Consider the following 23,197-nt stretch of genomic DNA (forward strand, 5'->3'; position numbering starts at 1 on the left):
CCATACTTTTTTTTCTTTCAAGATGTGTCCAGAGAAGCAAAGATGCAGTTAAATACCCTTTGAGATGGGTGGGATAAGAAGTGAGTTAACTCATAATTCACACTTTTCTGATGGCCCCATGATGATGTATGCTTTAGGTTGCCATTTCGGAAATTTGGATTTGACTCTTGAGCTTGCTTAATCCCCTGACCTGGCAGGAGCTGAGCTGATGCAGAAGCAGTGTATTTGGCTCATAGACTCTGATCCTAATTCTTTGTTCCTTCTTACATGGGTGGGGGGCACAAGATCTATTTATGTTGAAAAGATGTGAGCGTTTTCCTTGGGTGCAGAAGTAGCATGGCTGTACGTGGGCGCCCAGGCATTGAGGAAGTACAGCAGAGAACACCGAGAGCTTTGATTGGACAGCTGAAGGCTCCACCCTATCAAAAATCCCTGTCAGCAGTAAGATCCTCTAATGAGAGAGCAGCTCCATCAACAGGGAGCATAGCATACAGGAGAAAATAAACGGGTTTCTTATTATTACGTGACGAAGGAGCTGGGAAGGGACCAAGTGTTGGAAAGGAAAATTACAAGAACAGAGTGCAGCTCTGAGAGTGTGCTACCGCGACGCTTGGTAGAATCTGATTTTTAATTCTATTCATGCTATCACCATTTTAAAGCATTTTCCCCTTATAAATGTTCATCGGCGTGGGAAGGGAGGGAAGGTTTAGAGAGTGATTTAATGGCAGCCCAGGTTGAGGTTCAACAAGTGAAAGCTTTAGAATGGTTGAAACACGAGTTGTTGTCATTACATGTCAAAATATATAACGGGCTCTCAAGCCCCTCTCGAATAAGTTCTCAAGCTGCCCTTCTCGGGCTGTGCCTCTCTGGGGCGTTGGAGGTCGATTGATGGAGACGTGGAGTTTGTGTTGGTTGCGGGTTGGTGGGAGACATGATCTGTATCCGTAGTTCCGGGTAAAAAGAGCAAGGGGCTGGTTGCTAATCGCAGGGCAGAACTCAGCTGGAAGCCTGGGCTCAGACCCCCTGTTCTTGGGCGCCGCTGAGCTCGGTGGGTTTCTGCTGTTGCTCTCCAGTGCCCCCATCCGGCGCCATGTCTGGGGATGAGGAGGAGGGGGACTGGAGGATACAACGGAAGGGGCTTTGCTGTAGCCCGGAGCCGAGGGATGCCCCCTGGCAGCGGGAAGGGCGCAGGGCGGGGCGCCCCGAGGATGGGCGGCAGGCGTCGGCGGCTGCCCTGGAGTTGGGGGAGTTGCTGCGCCCGGCCATGCCCCATCCGCAGCTGCCGGGCGGGTCCCGGGAGCGGGTCCCGGGGGCGGCTGGCGGGCGGGCGCTGCAGGCAGGGGAGTCAGGCAGCGTGTGGGCAGGGGCAGGAGCAGGGGAGGGGCTGGCCGGCCCTGCCCGCACCGCACTCAGCCCGCGGCGCCGATGGGGAGCCCGAGCCGGCTGCGGGCTGAGCCCGGGCGCCCTCGGGCCTGGAGCACACGGTCCTTCAAGCTGCGCTTCCAGAGAGCCGCGGCCGCGACGCCGTGTACGTGGGGGCGCTGGGGCCGCAAAAGAGAGCCGGCGCCAGGTGAGCAGAGCTCCGTCTTCCCCTCCGTCCGTCCCTCTATCGCGCAGTGCCCGACCTGCCGCTGCCCCGGGATCTGCCTTCCCCTGCCTGTCCTTCCCTCTGCCACAGGATCTGCCTTTCTCCTGTCTCGCTGTCTGTTCGTCTTTCCTTCTGCCACAGGGTCTTCCTGACCCTGGTTATCTGTCCATCCGTCGTCCTCCCCCAGGATTTGTCAGACCCTCTCTCACTGTTCTTCCTCCTGCCCCATTGCCTATCCCTACATGGCTTAATCGGTCCCTCTTTCCTTCTGTCCTAAGAGGATCTTTGTTCATCACTTTCCCTGTGTCTGTCTCCCCTATCAGTGTGTTCATCTCTCTCTCTCTGTCTCTCTCTCTCTGTTCCGTTTTCACTCGGCCTGCCAGCAGTCCTGCAGGGTGACAAGGATTGGAAGTTATTTGAGCTGTTCCCTTTTCTCCATGCCACGTGTCTGATCTGGGCACACTCCACATTTCCATATGTTTTCCATCTGAAGAGCGGGGGAGGCAGCAGCAGAAGAAAAATCTAAAGAAAAGTCCCAGACTTTCCAGAGATTGGGGTTGGAGAAGGAGTTTGGGGGAGAGGGGCAATGCATATGGACTCTGACCTGTGGTTTGGTTTTAAATACCTCTTAGAGGCTCATGTAGTTTAGCAGTCCCTGTCCTATAAACAGCCTGTGTCCTGGGAGCTGTTCAGTATTGGGAAGTGGCAGATTTTTACCTTGTACTGGCGGTGGAGGGATTTCAGACCATTGCTCATTTTAAAATACTTTTAGCTCCAGAATGAGCCTCCAGCAGCAATTGCAATGTAGTATGAGTGGACACACTATAATGTATTATGGAGTGATAGCAGCTGCTCCAGCGTGAAGGCTGTATGGTGTGTTTATAATAAGTTGGGGTTTTAGGGCCTTGGATTTCCACTCAAAAATCTCCTCTTGCCCGCCCCTCCAAAAAACCCCTATGAGCCTCTTAGTTACATCTGGGCTGACGTGACTAGATGAGTGGTTTGTGATTTATGGCTCCAGAAAAATCAAGATGTCAGTTCTAGAGTGTTCTGACATCTCTGTTACTGCCATGCATAAAAAATGAGGAAACACAAACTTCTGTAATGGTTACAAGTCCAGGACCAGCATTTAATTAATTAATGGCAAATTATCAACCTTACTAATGTTTCCATTAGTCGTGTTGCTAGGGAGCTTCAGCTCCAAGGGGTTCACAAACTAGTAAGAATCAACACTTGCTAGAATAACCGAAACATTTTGGGAAATTAAGGGGTAAGTTAGAGTGGACATCAATGTACACATTACACAGAACCTTCCTAGTGGGACCCGATGATCTGGAGAAAAGATTTGGGGGGGGGGACTCAGATGTGCAGATCTCTGGAGGGTGGCCTATGGGGTATGAGGGTATGCAAGCACAGCAGATGGATAAGTAGCTGAGAGAGGCTTCACAAGCAGCTGGTTTAGGACTTATGAGCCATTTTAATGGTTCTGTATTAAAAGAGCAGGCTAAAATATAAAATTTGTCGGGTATCTTGGAGTCTTTGGTCTGAAATAGAGATGTAAAATCCCATTTAATCAGTTAACTGATTAAATGTGACATTGAACTAGTTAGCCACTTAAATGGGATCTGGTGGGCGGGGGGCTGCTTTAACCAGAGGCATGGTGGACTTGGCCAAACTGGAGCAGCCCACCATCCACGAGTGGGGGGCTGCTCCAGCCCTGCTGGGATGCCTGTTAACTGGTAAGCATCACCCAATAAGGGTGACATCTCTAGTTTGAAATAGCTCAGATTTGGTGATTTTTCTGGCCCTGCTTGTTAGGTCCTTTGGGGGCAGGGCCAGTGTTTTTGTTATGTTAACTTCCTTACAAAACATACCACTCATGGATCATCTGGGGAAGTTCCTGCAAAACATTCTGATTTTGTCAAATCAAAATTTTCTAACATAGAACTGTTCCACTGGAAACATCTTGACCTGCTCTAGTTATGAGTATCCATCATACTTCTACTTACTGAGTTTGCCATCTTGACACACTTCATATAAGCATTCTACTTGTAGGTATAGCTTTTCACCTATGGAAAACAATCTTGTAGAATATTTGGGTCCTATTCCCCACTCTACATACTGTTAGTGTGCTTGTAGATAACTACATCTCCCCTTAGTTTCTCTTGTCTAGACTGGATGCATTGTGAGATGCATAATTTAGGTACTAGGATTTTCACTTCTAAGCCAGAGTGTGTGATCAGTGAATTTTGTTCAAAAATTCCACATGTAAAGTTTTTTTTATTTAAAAATGTGTTTTAAAGCAAAACTTTTCATGAACAATTATCAGTGTTTTCTATTTTTTTGTGAAATATTTTGTGACATTTTAATCTAGCTTTTATCAACTTTTAAAAATATTTTTAACTTTGTGTTAGAACCTCATTTTTTTGTAAAACAAAGAGTCCCCAACAGGTTTGGAAACAAATTGATAATGATTTTCAAAATCATCTGAATAAAAGTTTTGATAAAAATATATAGATTAAAACATCTGGGAAATATTTGTAAAAAATCAGAGAGGAATATTGATCCTGGTTGACATATGTGCAGTGGGAATACTTTGATTTTTTTTCTCCACATAATTTTTTTTCCTCAATCATTCCACAGGTTGGACCTTCCTGGTCTGTCACCCACAGGACCTGACTGGTCCTGAACAAGAGGATTTGCTGGACCAGGGGAAGTCCCTCCCTCATGGCCCCTGCTGCCCGCTACCCCTGGTCTAGGGCTCCAGCCCAGCTCCACTTAGGCTGGACTCCAGCTCCCCAGGTCAGAGTTCCCTGGCCGCTGCCAGGGCCGGAGTCACTGGCTGGGTCCGGAGCTCCCTGGCCATGACTGGAGCTCTGCCACCAGGGCCAAAGCTCCCGGCCCCACTACTGCTGTGCTGCAGCTCTCCTGCCACTGCTGACACAGGGCTCCTGGCTGACTCGCCATTGCTCTGCTGCCATGTTTCTGCCCCACCACCAGACCTCCCTGTTCCTGGCCTCTGTGGTCCAGGAACATCCATGGTCCGTTTCTGTACCAGAAAGTTCCAGTTTAGGAAGGTACAACCGTAGTGCTTAGTGAAGAGTCTGTGTACCTTCCCCTGCAGCCCTGGGAAGAATGAATGACTTGTTTTGAGCTATCAAATGACCCCCTCAGGAAAGGAATAGACATGTTTTAGAAGAGACTAAATACAGATCTCCCTATCTTGAAGGAAATGTTAGCTTGCTGGGGATAGGAGAAATAAAGCAAGGAGAATAACAGGATCCTAAAGAAACTTGCCATTGAAATAACCAAATCCGTAAAACCTGTGTGTGTGATGTTCCTGAACCCTGAAAGAATGTTTCCATTAGTCCATTGTGTATCACAGGCCTAACACTCCCCATGGCTAGGCCCAGAGGTGTGTCAGACACCGAGGATAAGGGACAAGACTATCAGCAGAAGATGCAGCATGACATGCTATGGGCTAGGTTTCTTCTAGCAGGCCTTGACGTTTCCTGCAACTTCCAGACTTGGTGTGTCCAATCGCTATCAGTTTTTAGTGCTGGACTTCATCTCCGTGTGAGGTGGTGCTGATGACGCCATGGTGGGAGGGCTATCCTTACTGGTGCTGAGAGAGAGCTCAGAAGGGCAGGAGTGTTTTTCTGGAATAGCGTAGTACTGGTGCTGCAGGGTTCAGTATGTTCATCCTTATTGAGGATATGGTATTCAAATGCCATCGCTGCTCCCAAGCCAGACAGCCCCTGTTCAAGGATTTTTGTGGGATTAGCCAACTTCTTGTCTGCTTTGTGGCTGTTCCTTTTCATTTATTTTAGTAAACATGGACTCTGCTTCCTGACCATAGATCAGGTTTGACAAACACTGCTCTAGACTTGCAAGCCACCCCCCACTAGCTTGGGAACAATACACCAGTCTCAGCTTCCCTCCCTCCCAACTTCCCCCTTTTTACCATGGCCAGGTGGGTTTCTTTTGTGGTCAGCTGATTGCAAAACACAATAACCACTTCCCACCCAGGCTGTTCTGCCTGGCCAGCTGCAACCAGGTTGATACTGCATGACCCAGAGAGCTCTGAGATGCTTTGGCAAGACTTGCTTCTTTATCATCCCCTTGCCTGTGGTGGTCCCTGTGGGCTACTGATTGACATGCAATTTCAGGGCTGGCTTGCATTGAATTCAGCAGCAACCTCCCTCCCCCTTGATTTGAAAGGGAACAGGATCAAGCAGAAACTGGAGTTTAGGGTGACAGAACTTGTATTTTCTTCTCTCTTTGCTCAGTAACTTGTCCCCCTTGCAGTGGCTGGAGATGTTTTACTTTGGTTCAGCAGTGGCTGCATAATCTAGATTCCTCAGCTGAATTCCTGCTGTTTTGCTGAGGTACATGGCTGCTGTTTCAATTGCCCTGTACACTGGAAAACACACAGGACCCTTGTTTCACGAAATCAAATCCTATGAATGATGCTGTTGTAAGTCTGTTCCTCCCACCGCCCGTTCACGCCTTTGGAAAGTGGGGAATTGATTCTTGACTAATTCCTGATGGAAGCAAATGGATGGGATCACAATACAAGTGCTGGGATTTCCAACATATTAAGGCATGGCAACGAAATACCCATCACCTGATGTCATCAAAATACCCTGAGATTGGTAAAATGGTAACTGCTTCTGCCTGATTATTTCTGCCATTGTCAGTATTGCTGAAGAATGAAACTGGTTTCATTGAATTGAGATAGAATGGACCAAATTTATGCCTGGTCCCTGGAATCCACTGGCTTAAAGGTGCCTCTGCCACTTTGAAGAAACAGTAGAAAAGGGGTTCTTCCGTCGCGCTAGTAGATCCATCTCTCTGAGATGTAAAAAGGGAGAATGTTACTGTTGTAAAAATAGTTTGGATGAAATGTGGGTTCCCCTCACGTCCACACTATGTCTACCCTTGTCTGCACAGCATGGACCTCCGAGTCTGACAAGACAAGAAGTGGGATCTTATCGAGGTGGGGGAAGAACTTCCATGTGTGTGCTAGGTATGGACAAGATTAGGACTGTGATCACCAGTTAATTTCACATAAAAAGGTCAGAATCCCATTACCAAGTCCCTTGATCCAAATTCCCCTGCTTTAGTGGACTGTATTTTAAGAGCCCTGACAACTATGTGAATGGTACCAAACCAGGCTCATTACACTCTTTGCTTATGAACAGTGCCCTATAATCTGACTATCTGGCTACTGTGTTCCTTGCAAGACAGACACATCCCCCTTCATAACACATTTCCCAGCCACATTGATGTTGGTAGGTGTGGAGCAACACCCATCCCTGATCATCTGTATTTCAGGATCCGGGTACTTGCAGCTATCTCTGTGCAAAAGTCCAAAAACCACTACTAGAAAAGTGGCCTTGTGGATTTTGTAAATATAAAACAGCTTCTGATATGCTTTTGACTGGGACCAGTGCAGTGAGGAGGGGGTAGGGTGAGATGTATGTTTGTGGCTGCAAATGAAATTAAGCAAGTGCTCAGAAGTTAGATGCCTGAAGGGAAAGAAACAAATAGGACACTTATTGGGAGGGGATGCAGCTGTGCTTCCCCAGAGCTTGTGTTGATACAGGGATTCTCTTGTAAACCTCTTCGTTCTCTGTTAGTAGCAAAATGTGAATGATGAACAATAGCTGTTGGGTTACTTACCTAGTAAGCTAAGGCCAAATGCATGGATACGGAGCAGCTTAGCCCAGAACACCCACTTCTAGTTTTCTCATTCCTCAGGACCTGAGTGGTCTGAACCAGGGAATTTGCCAGACCAGGGGAGGTCAATGCAGCAGAGGCACTGCTTTTCCCTAGGCAGCTCCTCTGCCATCAGGGCTCCACTCCCCACAGCAGGGGGAAGAGGGAAGCTCTACTCCTCCCCCCTGCCCCAATTTTGCTGCAGCCTGGGGCTCCACTTCTCTCCCCCCCCCCCCCCCCCCAGCAGTGGCCAGGAACTCCATTGCAGTCCAGAGCTCCACTCTCCCTGTAGTCATTTCACTGCTCCCCCGGGGCTCTATGCTCTTGCTGGTGGCTTCACTTTCTTCCCCGTGACTCTGCTGCCGCCCTGGGGCTTGGCTACTGCCCAGCATCTCCACAGTCCCCCTAGCATTCTTCTGTGCTTCTGCCTGGGCCTTCACGCTGCACTGAGCAGTTTTGCTGCTTCCCGCAGAGCTCCATCAAGCAGCCCTGCTGCCACTTGGGGGGGGGGGTGCGGAGTCCCTCCTCCTCCTCCTCAGCACTTCCACTGTGGTCCGGGGAGGCTCTGAGCTCTTCAGCAGCCATGCTGTTGCCCTCTCCCTCCTCTCCCCTCCCCCCCAATGACAGAGAGCTCCTCTTCCCCCAGAGATCGGAGGCTCTCCATTCCTCCCAGTGACTCTCAGCCCCCTAATTTGACAGTGTTCCTGGCCCCATGGGTGGCGATGGACCAGGGATGTTGCTGGACAACCGAAGCCTGGATTGGGGAGTATCAGCCTCTAGTGTTTTGGTTTTGTCCCCATAAACAGTGGAAGGAAATGAGCCAGATAATGACACTCCCAGTACTGGGGGGCTGTTTGTGATGGATATGTTGGTTTTATTTATGTTTTTAAGGGTTGGTGGCCGGGGGAGTGAACATAGGGTTCCCATGGATCTTCAGTTGTTTGTTTTGATTTGTTTGTTGTTACTAATGTGTGTCTTGGCCTGAAGAGGGCACCCTTTCATGAAGGGTTTCCAAGTGATCTTGTCAACTAAGACTGTACAGTGAGGTTAGATATGCAGGATATATATGAGAGTGTTGAACACAGGGTACTTATCCTTAAGCAAATGCAAGCTTAAAGGCAATTACCAGTAGAAAGTGTACTAAAATCCAGCATTAGACCTTTCTGCAATGTTCAGATGAGTTTGATAATGGTTAGAATACAGGACTGGGAGTCAGGACTCCTAAATTCTCCTCCTGCCTTTGCTACTACTGACCTACTGTGTGGCTTTGGGTAAATCACTTACACCCTCTCTGTCCCCCAGTTTCCCCATCTGAGAAGTGGAACTAACAATACTGATTACCTCCCAGAGAAGCTGGAAGCCTCAAGTAATAACATTTGTAAAGTGCTTTAAGATCTTTAATTAGAAAGCATTTCTTTTGAAAACATTTCATTTATTTCTTCAGGCACCTGATTCATTCTTTCTCTCTCTAGTCCTGCAGGTAAGAGTTCTAAACACCTAGCCAGGATAGAGGAAATACCTTGTGAATGTTAATCATCAAGGATTGTGAGAGAGATCTCCCCCACACTGCAAGAAGAATCAGCAGGATAGGGACTTCCTGCACTTTATATTTTACGTGGCCAACAGGCTGCTGCTAACCAGTCATGTAGATTCCTCAGTGGAGTAGCTTTTTGACAATGCCTGCTGATCCATTTCTGACCTGAGCAAGCTGTTGCACAATGATAGGGTCCCTGAGGGGATCTTGACTTTCCTATGAGAACACCAGCTGTTCTGTAACCTTTTATTAGGGATCTGGATATTTCTCAGAGCTTAGTGCCCACCCCCACCTGACCATCCCATTTTATTAGTAACAGAGACGGGCCCTAGACACAGGATTAATTCCTAGACTCAAATTTAGAAGCTCCCCTCTCACCTCAAAGCTCAGGGTTTTGAGTCTGGGACCTTAGTCTGGCCGGATCTGAGTTTGGATTGTGATCCAACCCAAAGTTATGGGGTTATTGGACCCAGATTGAAAGCCCTCCTTTAATAGTTACTGCTCTGCATTTCACTAGTGTCTTTTCCCAAAGGATCTCAGAATGCTTTTAAAATATTACCTAAGACTCACAGCCCCCTGGGAAGTAAGCCAGTGTGTCTGTCCCCATTTTACAAATGGGAAGCTGAGGCACAGAAAACTGAGGTGATACATTCAAGGCCACTCAAAAAGTCAGTGTCAGATTTGGGGTCAATAAATGGTGTCCTGATTCCCGGGCCCCTGCTCTCACTGTTACATAAAAACTGTGATAGCTGAAGGAAAGGCAATCCTCTTTAAACCCCACTATTTACACCTGATCTCTGCACAACCTGCCCATGGTAATGGGATATTGCTGCCTTCTCAGTGTGAGGTGTATAAACCCAGCAGTGGTTTCATCCTCCTGGAGAGACCAGGTGCAGGGTATGGGAGGTTGGCTGGTGCTGAGGCAAAAGGCAAAATAGAATCCAGGTCACTGTAGAGTGTGAATCCAGTGTAGATGGCAGGAGCTAGTTCCCCTAAAAGGATCTTACCCTCTGCCCTTTTCCATATGGCATGCTTTGTACACATTGATCCTTGCAAATGGACTTAGGATTTCTCTGAGTCTGGCTGTACCTGTACTGCTGCCAGCGTCAGAATTCATTCACTCTGCAGCGTCTCTCTCAGCTCCACAAGTCTTTCAAAGAATCAGTGACTTCAGTGACTGGAAAGCTCTGGTAGGCCCCACTTGTCCATCTCCATCTGTGTGCTGATGTGGGTAGCTTCTCCAATTGACAATGCTATCACCTCTTGCAGAAGCAGCAGTTAAGATGGTAAGAGAGCTCTCTCCTGTCAGCTTACAGTGTCTTAACCAAACAGGCTACGGAGATACGGCTACATCTGTGCAGTTGTGCTGCTGGAAGTGCTGTGGTGGAGATGTAGCTTAGCATCTATCTGTTACACATTTGTCCTGTCTAGTTTTGACTATCCCACCCCCTCCTCTTGGGAGACAGTTCCAGTCATCTGAAGAAGTGGGCTGTGCCCACGAAAGCTCATGATAGCATCTACATGTTTTGTTAGTCTATAAAGTGCTACCAGACCTTTCGTGATTTTTTAAGTTTATCCTGTACAGACTAACTCAACTACCCCTGAAATTCCACAGTATTCAGCCTAAAACATCCTTTGTTCAGTGTTACCAATCACTTCTAGAGACAGGCCTGAGGGACATTCTAAAAACAATCACACTCTCTTCTTGCTACGTACATCTTTCAAATCCACATAGCTCGTTATTGTACTCAGCCCATATTCCTTGCTGCTGTGCTGCCCCAAGTTTGCTTTTTCTTTCTTTTCCTCTTGTGCCCCTACCAGTCTGTCCACTACATCTGTGCCCAATGCAGCCCTTCCCTCTTTTGGGAACTGAAGGAATTCCAGCCATGTGTGTTGCTGAGCCCCATCCCCCCCCCGTGTGTGTGCGCGCACACACACACTAGCCTCCTTGTTTGAGCAACAGTGCTGGCCAAGGCAGGGCCCTAGGGCTTGCCACCACTCCTCAGAAATGCGTTATGAACTATTAATATCCCCCTAAGTGTGAGGCTTCTCAATGCAATCCATTCATCAGCCTGGCTGGGGGGAGTGTATGGTATACTTTTTTTCCCCTCTCCTCCCAGCATCTTGCCTTAGCATCCCAGAGGCCGGCCTTCCCCAGTGCAAACAGGAGTGGGTGTGTGTTGAACGGGCTGGTTTGGCGCCTCCCCTCCTTGCTTCCTTTTTATAGTTTGGTGTCTCAGAGATATTTCCTGCCCCTCCTCCGCCCCCTTTGGTCCCTTTTTGAATGAGAACATGAATGGAAAATGTTTGAAATCCTCCTCTGCACTGAGCACTTTTTCCACTGGAGTCTGGAGCCGTCGGGCTCCTTGTGCTGTTTGGATAGGAGAGTCCCAGCTTCCTCTGCCGAGGGAGGGTGTGTGCGATGGTTGTTTCCACAGCAGTGTCTATTGGGCAGTTAAAGTCACTTGGCCTTTGTGGCTGGCAGGCGCTGGAGCTGATGGGAGCAGGTGCCCATTTCAACACTTTTGTGGCTGGAGCTCATCAGTTCTTGGTAAGCTAACCCGAAATGGCAGTATGTGGTGGGGGATGGTGTGTGTAAACCCTGCCCCTCGGGAGTGGTGTTCTTAATCTGGGGAGAGGTACACAGGGCACAAGAGGAGGAAATGGCTGGAGGGGGTATTTTGTGGCTAAAATACAGTCTGGAAGCCTGCAAGAAATTTCCTGCCCAGCAGATTGACTGCTGTTGAATGACACTGAGTTCCTGTAAAGACCTTCCTTACCTGCAGGGCAGGTGGAAATTTAAGACTCCAGACCTATACTTTGATTGAGGAGGCTTGGGGCAAAGCATGGGGGTCCGGCTGTTTTTATGTGAACTCTGGGTGTTCCCTACAGTTCTGCAGGGCTGGGCCCTCTGGAACAATCCTAATGCATATGTCAAAAGGTCAGAAAGGACAGAAAGTGAATGAGCTCCACTTGGCAACTATCCCCCATTTGAGCTGTGATGAGGCTTTAGCTCTCTGTGCTTCCCCTCACTGAGTCCACCTATGCTAGGAGTACATTTTACATTTTCCTGTCTCCACCATCTTCCCAGCGAGCCTTGCTTCTGCTTGCCTGGATGTATGATTCAATGGTTTTTGTCCCTGTTGTGGTGATAACCAAGCCACAGTTGGAGTAGATCTTCCCTCTCCTCCATCTTGCCTATGGAGCTTGTTTACCAACCTCCAAGCTTGTATAGCCTTTCCAGAGCTCACTTGTTCCCTGCAAGCCACAGTACAGGAAGACTGAGCACAGGAGTCAAATGCTGGTCAGGCACCCCTTAGTTCATCTCTGACATTCCACAGTCCTGTGAGTTGGGGTGCTGCCTACATTTGGGCTCTGAATACTGAGTGACAGCCAGGAACTCCTGTGCTCTAGTTCTGGCTCTCGTCCTCTTACTCATATTGCATGGGAAAGGCGAATCTCTTAATGTTACAAGACGAAGGATGATCTTGTGGTTAAAACACAAGGCTGGGAGCCAGGAGATGTGTGCTGTAATTCCAGCTCTGCTGCTGATTAGTAGTGTAACCTTTGAAGGCGCTTTGCTGCAGTTTCTGAACTGTAAACTGTCCAAGGGCACCATGAGGCTGAACCGATTAAGGTTTTTAAGCCGCTGTGAAGTTCTCACTTATTTTAATAGTTCCCCTTAAACCTTTGCTGTGTAGTCTCTCTTCTGTGTCAGAGGTTCTGGAAAAAGTGGGGCAGGAACTACGAATTTTTGATTTAGCTCAAGACTTTCTAAAGGCACCACACCTGGAAGTCACTGTCTTTACCTAGTTATCTGAGTTGGGGAATGGATTTCCTGGGGTTTTGTCACTGTGCAAGCACTTGTTTCTCTAGCATGTCATTGTGTGCAGTTGCTGTGGCTGTGAGTGAGTCTAGAATTGTAACAGCTAGTCTCAGCTATTTGTGAAAACTGTACTCACAAACCTTGCACCCTTTTGCTGTGTTGAGCTGCGTGGCTAGGCATCTTGTTAGGGCAGCTTGGAGACTTTTTAGCAGGAGCATGCTGTAGTGTTTGGGTGAATAAGAATCTTGTTTTCAGAGAAGGAAAGGGCCTTGTGGAAGAACCATATAAAGGGCTCACTGCTGATCTTGGTTCACTGCATTTCCAGCTGACAAGTCTGAAGCTCGGGTCCTTAGTGATAACCACTCTAAAACAGTTGTTCCCTGTAAGCTGTGTGCTTGTGCGACTACTCAGGAGAGATTGAAATGCTGCGCAAATGATTAGCAGAGCACCCAGGGCTGTGTGTGTTTCTACTGGTGGTCTCATTTGCACATGCCTTGGTGCCCATCAAAAATTATTCCATATGTTGATGGAAAAACTCATGTGGATGGAAAAGTTTAGAGGGAACATTTCTCTGAAGCATAGATGGGCAAAATGTGGCCTGCAGGCCACCATGCCAGGACCCTCAGGCTCAGAACAGCCCTATGCCACTTTAAACAGCTGGCCGCTCCATGTGGCTCTCTGCTCTGGGTGCCCTGGAGAGGGGGAGGACCATGGCACAACTTGCCCGTGGTAATGAGATATTGCTCTTCACAGGTCTGCCTCCTCAGTATGAGGTGTGCAAAACCCAGTTGTTCTCTCATCTTTCTAGAGGGACCAGGTGTGTGGTGAGGGTACATCAAGGTGTTTAGTTTTAATGGGTCCTGCTGTTCTGATGGCTCAGATACTGGTACCAGGAGGCTTTACTGAAGAAGCGCGTTTTGAGGAGGGAATTGAACAGGCTTGTTCTTAATCTTCCAGAGCTGTGGGACAGTGCAGATCTTTGCAGGCCTGTCTCTGCTCATGGAACCCTGGGGAGGTGGGGAGAAGCATTTCAGAGATTGGAAAGAAAGAAGCAGAGAGGGTGGGTGTGCAATTGGGATCAGAACTCAGGGGTTCTTGTGTTCAAGCTTTATCTCTTTCTGCTGAAGTCCCTGCAGGCAGCTTTGGTGCTCGGAGTCTCCTTTAGAGAACCCTTATTTTCTTTATATTCCAATAACTTCCTTCCACCCACAGAAAAATCCCCCCTTCCCTGTAGATCCGTGGTCCCCAACGGATTTCTCTGCACCCGCCAAGTGCTCAGGGCTGGCCCCCGGGCACGTGGCGCATGCGCGGTGCCGGAGCCGGCCCCGGGTGCGTGGTGCATGGAGAGCGCTGGCCCGGGGCGCCGCGGATTCACGCCCCGCGGCGCATGGGGGGCAGGGAGGGGGGAGAAAGCGCTAGCGCTGGCCCCGGGCGCGCGGCGCTTGGGAGAGAGCGCCTGCCCCGGGCGTGCGGTGCTTGGGGAAGGGGGGGAGAGAGCGCCGGCCCCGGGCGCGCGGCGCTTGGGGAAGGGGGGGGGAGAGAGCGCCGGCCCCGGGCGCACGGTGCTTGGGGAAGGGGGGGGGGAGAGAGCGCCGGCCCCGGGCGCGCGGCGCTTGAGGGGAGAGCGCCGGCCCCGGAATGTGGCTATGGGGGGGCCCCGCCCTCCACCCCCCCCGGCGCCTGGCGGGCGAACGGCCACGCCCCCTGGCGCCCGGCAACCCCATATGGTTGGGGACCACTGCTGTAGATACAACCCCTTTAGGCTGAGAGGAAGCAGCAATGACAGATTATCCTTTAGTAGCCCACAGTGGCCACCAGCCCCTTCTTCCCACCTCCATACCCGTGGTCTGTGGCCAATGAGAGAATGTGTCTCACAAGGCTAGTGTAGGAGACTTATTGCAAAGAAAGCCCCCTCACTGTTGAGACAAGATCTGTGTGAATACAGGCCTCTCATTGGCTAGGTGCGTGTGGGTATGGGTGTGAAGGGAGATAGGTTATGAAAGTGGTCTTAGAGGGAGTGGGAAACTTTCCACTTCCTCCAACCTGGAATAGGGCAGAACAAGTTGAGATCTTGGGAAGAAGCTGAGGTGGGTGACGGGAAGAAGCTTGGGGTTGGGGACGAGCCTGTGGCTGGGGGAGACCGGAGAGGGTTTAGCAAACTAAAGCCAATTGAAAGTGGATGGTTAAGTTTCCAGGCACTTGGGGCACGTAAGTAGCCCTCAGTGTCCTGTCAATAATTCCAGAGGAGGAGGTGGTTTGTGGTTTCTTGACGTGGGACCTTTTTTTCTTGTTCTGATCATGCTACTCCTTTCTGCAGAATCCCTTTGCTCTCTCTCTCTCCCTGCTTTGAGTCTATGCTCCTCATCTCTGTCTTCAAAGATCATCATAATTCTGCCCCTATTCCAACTCTGCTGTCATTTCTCTCACTCTACACTCCTTTGCTCTCAGCTCTGCATCTTCTACTGTCCTGCCCTTGCATCTGGCCATGGGACAAGCCCCAATCCCCAAATCCCTTCTTATATACTAGCCTTCCACATGGCTCTCCATCACCAACTAGTGTTGCCAGGTGTCCGGTTTTGAACTGGACTGTCCGGGAAACACATTGAGAAAATACTGGACATATAAATGTCCGGTATTTTCTAATTAAGTATGTTTTTTTATTTTTATCATGAGTATCAGTACATTGTTGTGTACTGCCTGGCTGATAGACGTGCTCACACTGTGTGAGTGTGTCTACCAGCCAGGAAGAATGCAACTATGCAGGGGGGAGGGGGGGAAGGGATGGAATCCCTGGGACCATACTTGCCTGTGTGCCTCACCGTTACCAAGTGCGGGATGGATAGCACTCCGGGATCTGCATGCGCCCGGGCCAGCCCCGCTCCCCACCAGCTGGTTCCCCCCGGCCAGCCCCACTCCCCCCAATTCCCTCCTGGCCATCCCTGCTTCCTGCTGGCGAACCCCGCAGCTCCTGACCCCCTCCCAACCAGCACCAGTCCCCTCCTGACCGGTCCCCCCCACCCCTGATCTGAGATAAGTGTGTCTGGTATTTTTTTCAAACCATCTGGTAACCCTAGCACCAACTACTCACATTCTGGCAACTGATCCTTTATCCCCATGGTATCCAACACACTAGCCACTAGTCACATGTGGCTGTTTGGCTGGTTGAGTGTAGCTAGTTGGCTTGAACAATGTGGTTGTTGGACAGTTGAGTGTGGCTAGTGCTTCAGAACTGGGTGTATAACACAGCTTTACACTTTGCATTGTATTTGGATTGGAGTTGGGAGAGCTAGAGAGAACCTTAGGGTCTGTCTGTGTTCAGCAGCAGCTTACTTTAAATTCCCAGGATCGGGTAACCCTGGGCTTCTTTGTGCCATGGGAGGGAGGGTTCCTATGCATTATTAGTGTCAGGCCTCTCCCTCTTGGAGGTTGTGCAGCACAGTTACAAATACCAAGCCAAGAATGTTCATTGGTGATTAGAGTGAGAAGAGAATAAAAAAGCCACACAACTTGAGTTCCAGCTTCCTTAGCCCTACCTTGCCTCCCTGGATTCCCTTTCTAGGGCTCTTGTTAGGGTTGATTGAAAGGGGGAGTTAGGGAGCAGTCTGTCTTCAGTCTAAGGTATGTCCAGGGGCTCAGTTTGTGGAGGGAAAAGGGAGTGAGCCACATTTATGTATCAATCAGGCAGGAGCCATTGGGAGTTGCAGCTGTCCTGTTCGTGCCAATTTTCTAAAGCTACAGGATTCTGCCAGCCTCTCTCATGTTTCTGAGTGTCCATTTCCACCAAGTAGTGAAGAGATCCAGACGCAAACCTTGGCACAGAACAGGAGGGGTCTGCAGTTGTTACTGCCATTTTTCAGATGGATTGGGGGAAGGAGGGTAATTGAGCAATCACTTGAGAATAGAAAGCTGGAACCTATATAGTATTAAGTAGCAGTGTGGTGAGCTGATATTCTCTGGGGAATAATAATGACACATCTGTGGTTTTACATCTGTTTGGGGTGGATCCCATTCTACATTACAAAGCTAGTCATGGCCTTGCTGGCTCATGGCATACTGGACTTTGACAGCACACTTGGTGTTGCTTATTGGCATATCAAATACCCAGAAGTCATGGTTACAGCAACACTAGGATCTGGTGTCTGGGGCACATAGGTCAGTTTGTGGTGCTGCTTGTGGATTTGCACTGCTGCTTGGGGTGAGAGGGGCTTTTCCCTCTTTGAACCTCTCTCCCATTCCATGTGGCTCGTTAGAACTTAGAGTTAAAGACTAGGGATGTAAAATGTGAAGTTTAACCAATTAAGGGGGGCCTGCTTCAGCCCAGCTCCAGGCACCCAGCACAGCCCTTGTTCGCAGCAGGCCCTGTGGGGATGAAGCAGCTCCCTGTCCACAGTGGGCAGGGAGCTGCTGTAGCCCCTACCAATTAACCAGAACCAGTAAGCATCACCCGTTAAAGGTGATATTAACTGGTTAACCTTTCACATCTCTATTAGAGACAGGTCAAGCTGCAAAATTGTGGTTTGGATTGGAACTGTCCCAAGTTTGGAACTGGCACATTGTTTTGGCACAACTGCAACGACATCTAGATATGTCATTGAGCTAATGTGCTTGCTTTCTACTGCCAGAGGTCGGCAATTGTATTTGTCTTAGACCTGGGGTATAAAAAGAGTGACCATCTCAAGGCACAGCCCCTAATGGATGTGTTTACATGACAGCACAGTCATGGAGTTTGGTAGTGTTTGAGAGGATTAACAGCTTCTGCTGGGGACATAGCCTTGGACCTGAGTACCAGGGTGTGCTGCTGCTCAGGACCACAGTACTTCAGCAGAGTTTCAGCCATGTGAGTCCCAGTGCTAGAATAATGGGGAGGCTATGGTGTAGAATTGGGGGCATTGTCACAGCTGTGTGAAAGGAACCCTGTGCTAGAATAATGGGGGGTTCAAGAGGCCAGAAGTGAGAAGCATTAGCAGAGCTGTGGGAGGGAAGCTTGTGCAGTACTTGCCTTCATTATGCCAGTGCTGCATTCTGTGTGTGAGCTATTCAGATGATCTGTTTTACCACTGGTGGAGTGTGAATATCTGGCAGGATGCTTCCTTTCTCATTGGCTGTACTTAATCTTTAGAGTTATCTGCTATGCTGGGCACTCCTCTGGTGCTAGAATCACTTGTGGAGATGACTTTTTGAAGTTCACACACTCTTCTGTGCCTTACCATGTAGTAGCTGAAAGCAAATGTTGTGAAAGGAAGGGACTGCTTTATTTGGGGGAAAAAAGCCTCTTCAAAAAAACTTTCCGGAGGGCCCAGCTGGTTTTGCTTTTCAGTGATTGGCCAGAGCTGTGGAGGGCGGACACAGCCACTGCTTAAGGACCTACAGTCTGGCCATCTGAGCATGAAACTTATTTGTGCTGACAATAGTTAAGGAGCAGCAGCACCTTAGCTAGCAAAATAGCCTTGTGTGCATGTTTAAATATATGACTTCTTCAACTTCATTTTGTAATCTACCTGCTGCAATAAAGAAAGCAATTGAACAGTTAAAGGATTTTCACTATCTAGCTGCTTTCTCGTCAATTTTTCTGTTCGCTGATATTACACAATTGTTCCCCACGGAGTGTGTTTGAGCTGAACGAGACAGGACACAACCTCAAGGTAAATCAAAAGCATGGATTTCAACAATTACTTTTGTCTCGGCGTGGCTCTCTTTGCCCCTCTGTATGTGTGTGTGAAATGTGAATTATTTTGTAAGGCAGCATGCGTTAGTCATCTGTTACATGTAATGGCAGATAATGCTCTTCATGGAACAATGCTTCCAGAAATAGCGAGGGGCTGTCAGGTTGAGCATTTGTTGTTCCATAACTGATATTTAAAGAACATTCATGTCCAAATAACTTGATTGACGGTGGTAGCAATAAGCTATTGTTGCCGTGCAGGGGAAGGAAAAAATCTCTGAGCTGGTTCAGGAGTTTCCTGCTATACTCGACTTGTTACTGAATTTTGGATTTCCCTGTCTGAGTCATGGCAAAGTGTGTTGGTCTAGAGTTCACATTTTCATTCTCGCTGCTACAGTGTGTGTGTTTAAATTGGAGTTTGCAGGTTCTGTGTGTGAGGCTTTTTGACTTGTTCTGCAATTGATCTTTTCAGTCACAGCACAGCAGCCCCTAAAATAAGAAATCCCTCAGTGAAGTAGCTGTGCTAGTTCCCTGTTTGGGGCTACATGGATTTTTCTACAGGTACTGCCTCACCCCCGCTGGAACTGGCACTGGCACAGTTACCTTGGTTGCAATTAGATTGGTGACTGAAAATGCTCAGATGTAGGCTCTGATCTAAAGTTCAGTGAAGTTATTGGAAAGATTCCGTTGTCTTCACTGGGCTTTGAATCAGCACCTTAGACTGAAGTGCAGGGGCAAAAGAACTAAGCTCCATATCCTGACTTCTAAACCAATGTACTTTTAAATCTGCTGCCCTATGTTGGAGATCACTGTGTGCTGGGTAGAGGCTGATCTCTTTGCCACCATTCTGTTATAGTTTACAATGTCACAATGATAAACTTAGCTCTGAAAGTACTTTACCAAGGTGGTTTCTGTGGTGGGATTTCTGTGGCTGATTTATGCATATGCTTCTTAGAATGTTCCCATTCCATCTCCTGCTGATGTTTCTCAGTGTGCTTGGGGCTTTCTCATTCATTGTCCTACAGTGTTTTTTTGGGGGGGGGTTGGCTTTTATTTTTTAGAATTTGGTATGATACAGTTATAAACTAGAGCCTATACATGAGAATATTGTTAGCAATAGCCTACAAGCTGTTCTTATATCCAGGTATAAATTCTGTTGGATTTTAACTCAAGTATAATTAATTTATTCTGAAATATTGCTGAAAACCACAGAAAATGTTTTCATTCCTCTCTGTCCACATATCTCAGTATTGACTGACCCTTGCTTAAGGTGGGATGCGCAAAGAATATGGGCCTGGTTAAAATCCATGGGAATTTTTCCACTGACTTGGACAGGAGTTGGATCAGACCCTTATACCTAAGGAAATGTATTGGCTTTTTTTAAATGAGAGAGACATCAGATTCAACTACAAAGTAGATACAAAACCCAGATAAGATATGTATATACTGTATGTAATATGCCTTCACTACCTTCTATACAATCATTTTTATTAAAAGAGTTTAACAACTGTTTCCCCACAAACTTTATTTTGAGTAACCTAACCTGAGCACACTGGTAGGGCAGAAATAATATGTTGCTTAGTTTTATAAACATATAAAAGTGACTGGGTAAGTGAAAAAGATGCTGAGAACCTTTCAGGATTTCCCTTGAATTGTCCCACCATTTAAAGACAGTACTGTGATTTTGAAAATGGATTTTAAGAGAAAATGCTGACGGACGGATGAAGCCAGAGTGCCTTTTGCCCAAGAGGTATGGCAGCACTCCTGGAGTCTGCAAGGTGGCCTACTGCTGAACAATAGGCCAAAGAGGCTAAACTAGACTGAGCTATTGCCTGGCGATATTAGGGGGCAGGTCATTTGACCTCTTTATGCCTGAGGCTATTTGTATGCTACAAAGATAAGTTGACCCATGAATTACTGTGGTGGCTAATGTCCGCATTATCCTCAATGGTGCATATCCTCAATAGGAGGCTTTAGTGAATCCTGAATCCCCCCTTCTCTCTACATAAACCATTTATTTCTACAAGAGCCTGGTGGGGCTTGCTAGTAGACAGGATAACTGTGTGTGTGGTTTGTATGAGTCTGCCAGTGTTTTACACCTGGATGGGCATATGTTGGGGTAATTTACCATCTGAAGGTAGGCATGGATTGTTGATCAAGGCATGTGTACAGCATTAAGTGCCATCAATACCAAGTATGCAGTCTAGCTGGAGATGTGTTGCTTCCAAGATACTGGACAAGGTGGGTGAAGTAATATCTTTTAATGGGCCAACAAAATATATTACTTTCCTCGGCTCATCAGTATTGAGGTCAGGGACTATGTCTGGATGGTGCTCTGTTGATGTTACTAAGAGTTTATAGATTCCTTCTGTGTATGGGATCTTATGTGCTTTGCTCTAGGGATTTTATCTCACTGTCTTCCTTAATTAAGTTGACAGCAGGAGGTGCTCTATTCAGTCCCCTTGCAGTGATTAATAAAGGCCCAGAGGCCTATCTCTTTTGCCTGCAGGGTCATGGGTGAAATATGTCACCCTCCAGTGTTGGTCATTGCTGGTACAAAAGGCATCATCAGAATAGGGTGAGGATTGAAGTAATATGGAGAGTCATATAGAGTGCAGCTGGCTTGGATCACTGGTCTCTTGTAGGGACTTTCCATTTCATGTCTTGCATGGTTCCCATGTAAGGCATGTTGCTTCACGTTCTGAGTTCGGAAGAAGCCATAATCTCAAAATGTTATTTGAAAACATTTTTTGTCCATTGTTGGATGGAACCAATAGGAGGGAAAACACTGGGTTCCACCTGAAACCTGGCATGGTCCTTATCCCAGAAGTGCCCCATGTGTGATGAGTCTGGGCCTACGTTTAGGTTGTTTGGAAAGGTCTGTATAGAGCTCTTGTGACACTTGGAACTAATCAGTGTTTTCTCTATTTTTGTATGTCCATGTGCGGAATGACTTTTGTTATGTGCACCAATACGGAGGTGATATGTCATATAACAAAAGTTGTTCTGCGCATGGACAGTGTGTGGTGGGCATGGTGTTGAGGGGCTGGAGTGTGGGAGGAAGCAGAGAATTGGGGTGTGGTGTGCAGGCTCTGACTAGAGGGATTCAGTATGCAGGCTGCCCCTGGAAGAGAGGAATACCCCAGCCCTCTCTCATCGCAACAGCCAGGAAAGAGGCACTCTCCTCTGGCCTCAGCACTGAACTGTAGACCCCTGCAAATTCATGCTTTATATCCGGATGTTTTATATCCATGGATATCCACATTTGTGGGTGTGAATGCGGATATCCATGGTTCATTTTTGCAGATACGGATGCGGATACCCTGTGCATTTGTGGTTATCTGCTTTTTATCTTCAGATCATTTTTGTAAATATAGATGCAGATACAATTTTGTGTCCACTCAGGGCTCTTCTGCGCTGCCATAGCCAGGGGAAAGGCACTCCCGCCCACAGCACAGAGCAGCTGCAGCTAGGGGAAGACATACTACCCCCCTTTCCCACACCTCCCCAGCCCCAGCAGCATAGAGTTCCTGTGGCCAGCAGGCAGAGACAGCACTCCCATCTGGCTGCTCTGAGCCCCTATGCAGCTGAGAGGGAATTTAGGACCTGATCTCTCATTTCTGTGACACTATGAGCCCTCCCCTGTAACATATAACCTCTGTATAATCACCCTGTCTTCTCAAGACTTCATCTGAAGGGTGGACGTATCACCTTGGGTGCTAGGAACATGCAAGATCTTGACTAACAGCACTCTGCCCTTCTGTATGAAGGTCACTGTACAGACCCACAAGAGGCTTATCTCCGTTGCAGAGTTAACTTGAATTATGACGCTAGTGTGCTCCTAATGTGAGTTCCATGTACACACAAACAGTCTTCCCTCTAGTGCGCTGGTGCTGTGAATTGAGTTGGCTCACCTAAGAGGGAGTATAGGTTGAAACTCCAGTCTGCACAGCTCATCAGCTGCTAACAAGTCCACACTGCAGTATGGATGCAGGGCTAGTGCCATTCAGGTGCTGCTAATCCTCCAAGGCCTTCCCTCAGTTCCTCTCCACCCCCCACCCTCTTGCCAGAGGAAAGACAAGCTCTCCCACAATTCACTAGGAAAGGTTTCATAAAGCAGCTCAGATTAGGGCAGCACTAAGAGCCATGGGGCATGTCCCCCCCAAGTCTTGGTACCCCCACACAAGTGAGCATAGTACTAATGTGCGCACAGCCACTTGTGAGTTATTTCATAGTGTGGCTCCACTCACCTGGTAGCTTGGCTAACTTGCGAGCAGTTACTTGAATAGCCTATGACAGGGCTGGGCAAAAAATAGGGCACACAGGCCGGATCCAGCCCACGAATGCAGTAAGGAGCCTCAGGCAGACTCCCTGCTTGCTGTGCATGCCCCGTACACTGCTCAGAAAAGCGGCTGCCAGGCCGTTTGTGTTTCTCAGCTGTGAGCCAGGAGGAGCGGGGAAAAGCTGCCCCACCCCCAGCACAATCCTATTAGCTGGTTTCTGGCCAATAGGAGCTGCCTGTTTGAAGAAACTGTGAAGAACCCTCCCTCCTCCTCTCAGACTCTTACTTACAGATGCACATGGCTCCTGTAGCCTGTGCGAGGATGGCACATGCAGGGAAATATTCTGGGCTGCTGGCTGGGAGTCATCCAGGTAAGTCTCCTGGCCACAGCCTGCCTCTGGCACCCCAGCCCTCCATCCCCCCAATTCCCTTCCCCTCGTTCCTAGCCCCCTACCCCACATAAGCCAAAACCCTCTGCTCCTCTCCTGAGCCCATATCCCCTCCCAGATCAAGCAGCCCAATCCCCTCCTTCTCTAGGTCACAACCCAAACCCCTGCACACCCTCCTTCACTCTAGTCCCCTGC

General features: G+C 48.4%; 1 protein-coding gene across 12 annotated transcripts in view; it reads left to right on the forward strand.

Annotated features, from left to right (window-relative positions):
- Nucleotides 1-23,197, forward strand: part of STARD8 (StAR related lipid transfer domain containing 8) — a 159,234-nt gene that overhangs the window by 50,170 nt on the left and 85,867 nt on the right. For 2 of the 12 annotated variants that reach the window (XM_014574663.4, XM_025185723.3), the window contains exon 1: nt 666-1,570. The exons of 6 other annotated variants lie outside the window; for them this stretch is intronic. In XM_014574663.4, coding sequence (XP_014430149.3) covers nt 1,426-1,570 — 145 coding nt within the window. In that variant the 5' untranslated portion in view covers nt 666-1,425. Of the gene's footprint in view, nt 1-296; nt 614-665; nt 1,571-7,811; nt 11,395-15,714; nt 18,312-23,197 lie in introns of those variants that run through there. 4 more of the 12 variants (XM_075940813.2, XM_075940817.2, XM_075940815.2 and 1 more) reach the window with 3 other exon arrangements.

Source organism: Pelodiscus sinensis, chromosome 13 (assembly GCF_052426305.1).
Source record: "Pelodiscus sinensis isolate ZL-2025 chromosome 13, ASM5242630v1, whole genome shotgun sequence".
In the NCBI taxonomy this organism is placed as follows: domain Eukaryota; kingdom Metazoa; phylum Chordata; order Testudines; family Trionychidae; genus Pelodiscus; species Pelodiscus sinensis.